This window comes from Bison bison, unplaced genomic scaffold, assembly GCF_000754665.1.
Source record: "Bison bison bison isolate TAMUID 2011002044 unplaced genomic scaffold, Bison_UMD1.0 scf7180017864374, whole genome shotgun sequence".
Classification (NCBI taxonomy): Eukaryota; Metazoa; Chordata; class Mammalia; order Artiodactyla; family Bovidae; genus Bison; species Bison bison.
In genome coordinates, this window is record NW_011494946.1 from 1,239,878 (window position 1) to 1,250,816 (window position 10,939).

The following is a 10,939-nucleotide window of genomic DNA, read 5'->3' on the forward strand; positions in this document are numbered from 1 at the left end:
TGGAAGGAAAGTTATGACCAACCTAGATAGCATATTGGAAAGCAGAGACATTACTTTGCCAACAAAGGTTCATCTAGTCAAGGCTATGGTTTTTCCAGTGGTCGTGTATGGATGTGAGAGTTGGACTGTGAAGAAAGCTGAGCGCTGAAGAATTGATACTTTTGAAACTGTGGTGTTGGAGAAGACTCTTGAGAGTCCTTTGGACTGCAAGGAGATCCAACCAGTCCATCCTAAAGGAGTCAGCCCTGGGTGTTTATTGGAAAGACTGATGCTGAAGCTGAAACTCCAATACTTTGGCCACCTCATGCGAAGTGTTGACTCACTGGAAAAGACCCTGATGCTGGGAAAGACTGAAGGTGGGAGGAGAAGGGGACGACAGAGGATGAGATGGTTGGATGGCATCACCGACTCAACAGACATGAGTTTGGGTGAACTGGGAGTTGGTGATGGACAGGGAGGCCTGGTGTGCTGAGGTTCACGGTGTCATAGATTCGGACACGACTGAGCGACTGAACTGAACTGAAAAGTGCGTAACACTGGAGAATATATTCCTCCCATAAAAGTTGACTCAAAATAAGTAGAAGAATTTCCTGTGTAAGACATGAGTAGTGTAAAAATACAAAAAGATGTCACTATAACAGCAATAAAAATTAGAATATCGTCTATAGAAAGCTTAGCCTGACAACAAAAACACCACAGAAAGTTCTAAAGTCAGCAAATGCTAAGGACCAAAATCTCAAAGAAGATGGGTTTAATTTTTTCTTTTAAAAAAATGGACAGTAGATATTCTTTGATGAGCAAAACTGCTTTGCAAGTGAGTGCACTTAGTAGTTCCAGATACAAGTCTTAAGTGCCAATCGAAAAACATTCCTTAAATGACAAGTATCAAAAGGGAAAACAGTATATGAACCAGAAAAGGCTAAACTCTTTAAAGCAGAAATCCCTTTTTGCGAGAGTCAGAAACTAGAAATGCCATCACACATTGCCCCAGCCTGTTTATACTTACTATTAAAAAAACCACATTTTAGAGGCAGTGTGATATAGTAGAAAAATCACAGGCTACAGTAGAAAAATCACAAGCTACTGTGATAATGCTGGGAAAATTTGGAGCTTGAGTCCTGTCATCTGGTACAGAAAGGGTGCTGAAGTGCCTGCCTCCTTGCTGAGCCGGGTCTGTGTAGGAACAGATAAAGCAGCAGCCAGCCACACAGCCAGCCACACAGCAGGAACGCAGACAGGCCCCAAGTGGGAGTCACTGTTACCATCAGAGTTCCGTAAAAGAAATTAGCACTTCACCCATGTGGAAATGAAGGGCTAGAAGCCAGTCTAGAATTATGTTTCAAAACTACATTTAAGCACATTGTTCTGTATAAATAGGGCAGCAGTTATCACTGAAAGGCAATAAAGGCAGTCAATATACAAACCTGGTCTTCAAGAAATGTGAATTCTTTTACCCAAAGAAACATTTATTGAGCACAGACTTTCTTCCCAGCATAAGCCCAAGAGAGGAAGCTGGGAGAAGCTGATGGCTGAGTGCTAAAAGCAGGTCGTCAGCACACACAGAAGAGCTGACTAAGGCACGGCCTGAGCAAGGTACTGTGGCAGCTAGGGAAAAGGTCGCCTGACTCTCTGCAGCCTCAGGGCAGGTGCCAGGCAGAGACCCGGAAGGTTCCGGGTGACGGTGTCTGCAGCCTTAGGAGGCAGCAGCTGGACAGGATTCTGAGAGTGGCCTTGGGGTCAGATGACACTGAGGGCTTTGGAGCCCCTCTAAGAGGTGGCAGGGAACCGTCTGTTACAGGGTTAAATGATGACACTGCTTTTACAGAAAATTACTCTCGGGACGATGCAGACTGAAAGGGGCCACAAGTGGGTCAGACAGAGGCTTATGCCCGCAAGAGTCTAGAAGAGTAAAGCTGCCATCATGCCCAGGAGAAACAGGATCCAAACTAAAGCAGAAGCAGCAAGAGAGAGGCAAGGCACCAAATCACGGCATTTCCACGTGAAACCTCAAGCCTGATGACCCATGAGATGGACGGGCCGCTAGGGCTAGCTCAGAGCTCCAGCCTGAAGAGATGGGTGGGTGGGATGCCAATTATGGTGCCAGAGAACAAATAGGTTTCCTGGGCTAGAAAAGATTATTTGTTCACTTGGGGTCATGTGAATTTTGAAGGGCTTAAGGGAGATAGTTAGTTGATTTAACAGCTAAAAAGGAAAGCAAAATTAATTTTCCAGGGAATTTATAAGCCAAGAACCACATTTGACTATTTAAATTACTGAGAAAACTCTTCAGTTGCTTCAGTTGTTAAGTACGAACTATGCCACAGATGAAGTTGAAACCTCATCGTTTTTGTTTGCAGGCGCTGCTAAACCAAAATGGGTTTAAAAACAGTGTTTAGACAGGATCAGCAAATAGGCCTATTCCTACTGTCTCTGAAGAAGTGGCAGTTCTGTCCCTTTGAGGGTTGGCGTTTCTCCAGTCACTTCACGGGGGCTAGCACACCCTCAATTACTTTTCCTCTTCACAGGCATAGTCCTACAGAACAACACAGGGGTGAGCAGCCCTGGGGGAGAAAGGCACTCAGCCACGCAGTCAGAAATCAATCTTCCCCTTTCCTAAGGAAAGCTGGCTTTGTGGGCAAAGCAGATATCCATACACAAATGAATACCACACAATTTCACTGCGTAATAGGGGACCCTTGCTCAAGTGTGAAGGCTTTATTAAGACACAGTAAGAAAAAGGATCTTAGGGATTTGGTTTACACACTTGGACAGCCTATAAGAATTAATTCAAAGCATCTAGACATAAGAGCCAGATAAACACACACACACAATAAAATAATATCTTGCTTTTTCAAAGGCAAGACCAAGCCAATGTAGCTCTTTCCCACTGAAGCCCATGAGCTTGAGACTCTCAGCTTCGTTCAGAGAGCCCAGGTTAAAATTCAGACACCAAGTATTGTAACCCTTAATGGGTAGAAGCTGAAAAATATTGCAAACTCTCATGGAAGCTGCGAGTAATCTCTAGCTGGAAAGAATGAACACTTTCAGAGGGAGGGGAGGGAGGGCAGTATAGGCGAGGGGATTAAGACGGTACAAATTTTCAGGTAAAAAATAACCTACAAGGATATGCTGTACAACATGGAAAATACAGCCAATGTTTTATAATGACCATAAGTGGAATATGACCTTTGCAATTTGCGAATCACTATATTGTACACTTGTAACATATAATATTGTATATCACCTATACTTGAGTTTAAAAAAGAAAAAAAAGGAGTGTCTTCAGTTTCCTAGGCTCAGTGACAAGTGCTACACAAGTCGGCAAAGTAAATGGAAGATTATTTTTTGCCCTTATCTTATACGAGCCAAGCATGCCCACCCGGAAGTCATTTACTGTGTGATGCCCCCTGGAGAAGCTATTCCTCCCTCAGCCAAACACGCACAGCCCTTTCCTTCACTTGCTGAACACTCGCATCCGACCCGACAATGGGATCTGTGCATACATTTCCTGTCCTCTTTTAGAGAAGGACAAGCCTGATTTACCCCGAGGATCCTAGCATAATGGCTTTGTATAGAGTCAGCGTGGATTAAATGTCCTCGAGGAAATGTTGGACTCACTGAATAAAGTAAAGACGTCCTAAGAGAGAACGCGCCTTCCCAGAAGAGCATCGTGTCTGGTCTACAGGCAACACCAAATGCCAGAGCCTAGGAAAAATACACTGGGGTATAGCTCCCATCCTTAACATGTTTACCTCTCCATGCTCTTCATCATGTATGATGATGTCAAAACAAAATTATCTGGTACTTTTAAAGGTCATGTAGCAAAATTTTTCTTTTATTAGTACATCTCACTCATTCAAAGAAACGCATTTCTTGTTAGCCAAGTCATGTCTGACTCATTTGCAACCCTATGGATGTAGCCCACCAGGCTTCCCTGTCCGTGGGATTTCCCAAGCAAGAACACTAGAGTGGGTTGCCATGCCCTCTTCCAGGGGATCTTGCTAAGCCAGGGATCGAACCTACATCTCCTGTATTTACAGGCTGATGCTTTACCACTGAGCCACCAGGGAAGTCGGTTTCTGGTAAATACCTAAATCCAAATTCTTATAAATCAAACACTTTGTTCATTGCAGGAAAGTTTTGAGAACCTACATGATAAGTCTTTTGCAGGATAAAGAATTCATCTCTCAAGTCAAAAGAGTGAAAATAAATAATTCCCTCCTTCCTCATCCCTCTTCTCAATTTGTTCTTCCCTCTCCCTCTTTTTTTCTTCTTTTCTATGTTTTTGTAAACTTGGGATAAAGCTTATGCAAAGAAAATTATTTAATTTAACATAGTCAACTTCAACACACAGTGCATAATGTGGAGTTTCTTAAAATCTGAAACATGGTTAGAGGCATAAAAAAGAGATGGAAAACATACTGCTTCAAAACAGTCCACATACTGGCCCAGTTACACAAGTGGTTCTGAAGGTAAATAAAGTGGAAACAGCTTGGTCAGCTCAGGGCGCAAGGACTCGTCTTGGATCCTAGACGGATGCCACAGCTGCGGACTTGCTCACCCTCCAGTATGCAGACCAACAGACCCCCACGGGATCCTCCTTATCTGGAAAGAGTGTGCACACTGTCAAAAGACTGGGATTAATATTCTGAAAATATCCTTATGTCTCCCACATTTTTCCTAGATCAGAGAATGAAGAATCTGATAACACAGCTGACAAAACACGTCCTAGGCTGCGCTGACTCACACATCTTCACCAAATATAAAGAAACACCCTCAGCCCCGTGAGTTGGGCCATATATTCACCAGGATTCAGATGCGAGTTTATGTGCGTACAGAATTACAGAGACCGTGCTCATGTGCATACAGAATTACAGAGACTGTGCTCAGTAAACCTGCTTCACAGGAAGACGGATGTGAAAATGTTAGGCTTTGTGTGATGGGACAGCAGTGAGACAGCACTGTTAGTAGACTGAATTCTAAGCCAGCTCACAAGATTTCCAACCCCTCGTGTGACACCTCATCTAATCCCTTTCTCTTGCATATGGACAGGTCATGTGATTTTAGAAGGGATTTTACAGATGATTAAGATCCCTCATCAGTTGACTTTGAGTACATCAAAAGGGAGATTATTCTGGGTGGACCTGATGGAGGTGAGCTCCTAACAGAAAGGCATCCTTGCTTTTTTTGTTTTGTTTTGTTTTAGTATAGTTGATTTACAATGTGTTAGCTTCTGCAGCAAAGTGACTCAGTTATACATATACATATATCCACTCTTTTTTAGATTCTTTTCCCGTCTTGGCCATTGCAGAGTATCGAGTAGAGTTTCCTGTGCTGTACAGTGAATCCTTATTCCTTATCTATGTTTTATATAGTAGTGTGTATATGTCAGTCCCAATCTCCAATTTATCCCTCTCCCTGTTTCCCGCTGGGCTTCCCTGGTAGCTCAGCTGGTAAAGAATCCACCTGCAATGCAGGAGACCCTGGTTCGATTCCTGGGTCAGGAAGATCTCCGGGAGAAGGGATAGGCTACCTACTCCAGTATTCTTGGGAATATTCCTTGGTGGATCAGACTGTCAAGACTCTGTCTGCAATGTGGGAGACCTGGGTTCAGTCCCTGGGCTGGGAAGATGCCCCTGGAGAAGAGAATGGCAACCCACTCCAGTATTCTGCCTGGAGAATTCCATGGACAGAGGAGCCTGGCAGGCTAGAGTCCACAGGGTCACAAAGAGTCAGACATGACTGAGTGACCTCCACTTTCATCTTTCACCCTTGCCCCTTGGTAATCGTAATTTTATTTTCTAATCAGTGAGTCTATTTCTGTTTTGTAAATACGTTTATTTATCTTCTTATGTAGATCCCGCATTCTAGACAAACACACGACAGTCCTCCTTTTCTGATTTACTTCACTCAGTATGACAGTCTCTAGATCCTCCCATGCTGCTGCTAATGGCATTATTTAGTGTTTTTTTATGGCTGACTTACATTCCATCGTGAAGAAGCAAGCCGCTCTGCTGTGAGAGCGCCTGGGGAGGGATTTTGTACCAGGAGCCCAAAGGAAACCAGCTGCTGAAAAAAGTCCCCAGCTGAAGACAGGCACGAAAGCAGAGGCCTTAGTCCTAAAACCCCAAGGAACTAAATTCCTCCAACAACCACGTGAGCTTGAAGGAGGGCCTCGAGCCTCAGCTGATGACTTTGTTGCCACCTTGTGGCCTATGAAGCCCTGGGCACAGGGCCCAGCTGGTCCCTGCCTGATGTCTGACCTAAAGGACGCGTGAGAAGGCAAGTCACCGAGGGCGCGGCAGTTCCCTGCCCAGAAGCAGAAACCCAGCTCGGGAACCATCCCTCCGAACATAAAGAACGGGAGTAACAGCGACTTCCCGTGGCGTGTGAAACACAAACGAGCCTCTGCAAATCGCCGCTTGTGGGGAGACATCTATGCAGCGCTAGGTGATTCTGCCAGTGTTTCCCTGGGACAGCCCGTTACAGACAGACCCACACACGGCGGAGCTCACTCTTTCCATCGGCTACATGCCTTTGATGATATTTTCCACATTATAGCCCAGAAAAGACTCAGGAAGTCCCCAGCGCCCCCTTTTTCACTGTGCTCCCTTCCTGCAGCACTGGGTACCTTACCTTCTCTTTGTGCTTCCAATGTTATGAGATCTACATACTTTGAAGAAACTATAAAGACGAAAAGCCATTAAGAACTGCCTTTGTACAGGAAGCATTCCAGTTTAACAAATGTCGTTGGACCACTTTGCGCAGGAATACATAAAACATATGCAAATACGAATGAGTGTCTAAGCCTCCATTATTTCTGAATACTTGGACTGGAAGCTCCTTGACAGAGTCCAGTGGGTTACAGACTTCCTTTAGAGCTTCAACCTTGTTTCACTAACCCCAAAGGGAAAAAAGTTTTCCGGCCAAATTTTGATGTGACTGGAAAATGTAGGCTAATGCACCACTTTGTTTGGAAATGGACACTTTTCTTTGAAAGTTTTATACACTCAAAAAAAAAAAACGAAAGTGTTTTTCTCAAATGGTACCCTGTGGCAAATATTTGTCACACTGAAAAACTGTTTTTTAAAATATGCACTTATGTGTTCTGTTATTATACCTTCCCTTTGTCTAGATTAATATTCATGTACTTAAAGCAATTGTCGACTCCGAAAATAATTTTTTAAGTACATTAAAAGTGTAAAAATAAAACATTATGCAGTCATAATGTTAAGATTGTGTGTGTGTATGTTTAACTGTTTCAAGTGAGAAGTACGGCTATATGCTGAGTCAAAGAAATTCATTGGAATTACTTTTTCCCCCTAAATGGGGTACACATATTCAATACTTGCAAAGTTCTTAGTTTTTCTAAGTCTCATTTACATTCAGTTTACCAGGAGAACATACATCAAGAGTAAATATATGCTAGGGTAGTTTTATGTGAAAAGATTTGTATTTTCCAGTAGTTGTTAAAATTATGCTGCATACGAGGAAAAACTTTCAGTTAACTGTCCACTACTGTCTTTCAATCCTGACAAAGAGGTCACCTCTCAGATATGAAAAAGAAAAAATATCCTATTATGCCAAATAATAAAGTGTCTCTGGTAGTGCTTTAGTCGCTCAGTGTTGCCCGACTCTTTGTGACCCCATGGAGTGTAGCCCACCAGGCTCCTCTGTCCATGAAATTTTCCAGGCAAGAATACTGGAGTGGGTTGCCATTTCTATCTCCAGGGGATCTTCCGGATCCAGGGATCAAACTCAGGTCTCCTGCATTGAAGTTGGTCTCTTGCATTACAGGTGGATTCTTTATTGACTGAGCCACCAGGGAAACCCAGGGAAAGCATCAGTAGGTGATAAAAAGCATTATTAACTTCTTTGATGTTGTTCTGTGATAAAAGAGCAACTGATAAATTATAGGTTATGTTATAGGCTTTTATTGTCATATATTTAATTTTTCCTGGGAGAAATTTTTAGATGACGTTTCAAGATTTATTATTTTCCACTACAGTATTAAGTCAATAAGGATAATAATAATACCGCATGGTGGTTAACTAAGGGGGCTTGCTAGGGTTATTGTTTGGTCCCTTATTTTTTCAATGATATTGCCCAAAATAAAACAGTAAGAAGTTAACATGACTATAAAATATACCTAACAAATAAGGCAGAAAATGTACCAAATAAACACACTATGTTTTGAGTGCAGTAGCATTATTCTTTCTCCAGTATAATTTTTATTTGGGCAAGTGGTAATTTTGCAAATTTAAAACTTGCAAGTAGTTTTATCTTTCCCAAGGAAATAAATGACTGTTCTAAAAAAATCAAGAGAGAGGATGATCATAGGAAAAGAGTTTGAGGGACAGTAATTATACTTAATAAAATTGTGTCAATACATAAAAGTAGAAAAAGATAAACTAAATATTTAGCTGAAATGGTTTGCCATGATGCTAGATACAGCAAAATGTGTGGCTAACTTTTGCTTAAAGTATTTTTTTAAGTTTCAGATTATTCAGGTCTTCTTGCAATTCTAAGGAAGTGCAAATGAGAAGACAGATTCCTCATTCCTCGAATGGGGTTTGTTGGGATCAGGGGTATCATTATATGCTGTGCTCCACTGATTTTCAGACTGATTTCATACACAGTGGTCCCCTCCAGGAATTCCACAGACCCTTGCAGCACAGACCAAGCATGCTCTCCCTCTCCAGTTTCAGTTCTGCTATTATACTAAATGCTGGTTATGTGATGATGATCTTCCCAAACAAGGCTTTAAAACCTCTAACCTTCTATTTTATTCACATGAATGTGTAGTCAAAATAGAAAAAGAGCTATTCCGTAGCACACCATTCCTTCTCTTACATGTCCGCTGTTTATCAAATGTTATAGTGAAAGAGGCAGAGGTGTTCTTACAGATGATCCAAAGCCTCCTCTCATTAGCAACTGATACCTAAAAATAGCCCTGCTGACATTCCCAGGGCTATGCTGGGAACACACCGAATTCCATTCAACTTTAAATGACAATGAAATAAGCAACCACCGTTTACCAATTAGTTCATTTTCAATAGATGTATTTGTAATCAATATCAAAAGTCTTTGGGGTTTAAATTTTCAACTTCAAGAATAACATCCACTAGAAACTAATCAGTTCCTAATGTAATAAATAGTAGTAACCACAATCATGCATGAAGACAGCAGTGGTGATGTTGTGTAGAGGTTGGGTGGTGGGTATGATGATGGCATTGGCAAGGGTTTGAAAGCCTAATAATGATATTTTCTCTTCTTATCATCTGACTAAAACCATAGCATTGCTCTTCACTCATACCGTCTGACACATCTAGAACATAACAGGGGAGGGAAAGGCTAAAGATAAAGATAAAACCACCGGAAAGAATGTTCACAACAACCACCCCGAGTAGGCTGGATGTCAAAAATAAAAACGGAACAAAATCCAGTAAATATTTCATTTCTTCCTCACATAAACTTTCCTAACTACTCCTGAAGCGCATAAGTCCAGGATTTACTTCCCACCGGTAGTAAGACCGTGTATCCAGACTCCTGGAGTGAAAATTGTTACATGTGTTCTCCCCCATCAACTCCGAGAAATATGCCATCATCCTAAAAAGTGATATCGGAAACACTACAAGCCTTTGGAACAAATGAGTTTCTACACAGTTTTGTGTATAGGCAGAAATGGAAAGACAACACGCAGAAGCAACGCAAGCTAGGAGGCCGGTGTGGGCATTCATAGAGAAACCAAGTGATAGCTTTTGCTGCGGGCGAAGCACAGACTGCTCGTTGCAAGGAAAACCAACCGCCCCTGTTGAAGGAGGGCTTGAGAAGCCCGGAAGTAACGGGGACCTGACCGTGGTCCTGAAAGAGAACCATTCGCAGATGTGATCACGTCTCCAAGAATCCACAGGGCATATCTTTGCTTTTAAACTGAAGCTTAAACAAGCTAAACGTCCAGTGATTTTCGCCCTCAAAATACATATGTGTATGTTGAAAGTTTCTCTTATGATAGATCAGCCTTTAGCATGCCCCGCATCTCTTTCCACAATAGTCTCTTCTGGAGTGCTAGGGTAATTCCAGATCGAAAGGTATTTTATTCTACCTGAGAAGTAGGAATCGATATTCTGATCAACTCACAACGCTTAGAATTCTACAGGAAGCTTACACTTGGTGATCTTGATTCTAGTTGCATTTCTTAAACTCAGATGGGATCATGCCTATTCAAAAGACTTTTCGGAATGAAGCTCCACCGAAAAAGAACACTCCAAACTCTCCCTATAATTTGTTGTTGTGTTAGTCGCGCTCAGTCTATCCAACTCTTTGCGACCCCATGGGCTGTAGCCCGCCAGGCTCCTCTGTCCACGGAGCCTTGAAACTCTAGATAGATTGGCAATTCACCAATATGGACAATTTTCATCTTCACCTTATAAAATTAATAAAAACCGATTTTTTAAAGAGACATTACGGGTCCCACAGTGGACACAGATGTAGGTCTTTCTTCAGATTCTTTTCCAGCCTTGACAAACCCAAGAATCAAGGGGGCCAAATACACCGAAGTGTTAACACTACACTGAAAAAAAAAAAAAAAAATTCTCCCCACAAAAGACACCTCGGCAGGAAGCGAAGGTAACACACTCCCCTGGTGCAAAATGGACAGTGGGAACGAAAGTAATTTATATGAGAAAAGATCGTTTAAAAAAAATAATAATATACATATATGCAACTCATTCAAGTGCAAGACTTACGTGTTCCGTCAAAGCGGGTGGCGATGGTGTCCAGGAAGGTGTTCTGGGGCGCCAGCAATCCTTTCATAACCGGCATCTTTCCAGCGCGGTGTGAAATTCTCCATCAAAGTTTGTGCAGGAGGATGGCTCGGGAGGAAAGTGCCAAGAAGCGGAGTGGGGAGCGCAGGGCCGGCCGGGAGGGGGCCGGCGCC

The 10,939-nt window shown here is 42.5% G+C and overlaps 1 protein-coding gene across 1 annotated transcript in view; it reads right to left on the minus strand.

Moving 5' to 3' along the window:
* The window catches only part of KCNH8 (potassium voltage-gated channel, subfamily H (eag-related), member 8), a 492,651-nt gene extending 481,827 nt beyond the window's left edge, over positions 1–10,824 (minus strand). The window contains exon 1 of the mRNA XM_010856748.1: positions 10,749–10,824. Coding sequence (XP_010855050.1) covers positions 10,749–10,824 — 76 coding nt within the window. The remainder of the gene's footprint in view (positions 1–10,748) is intronic.
* Positions 10,825–10,939: the final 115 nt, after the last annotated feature.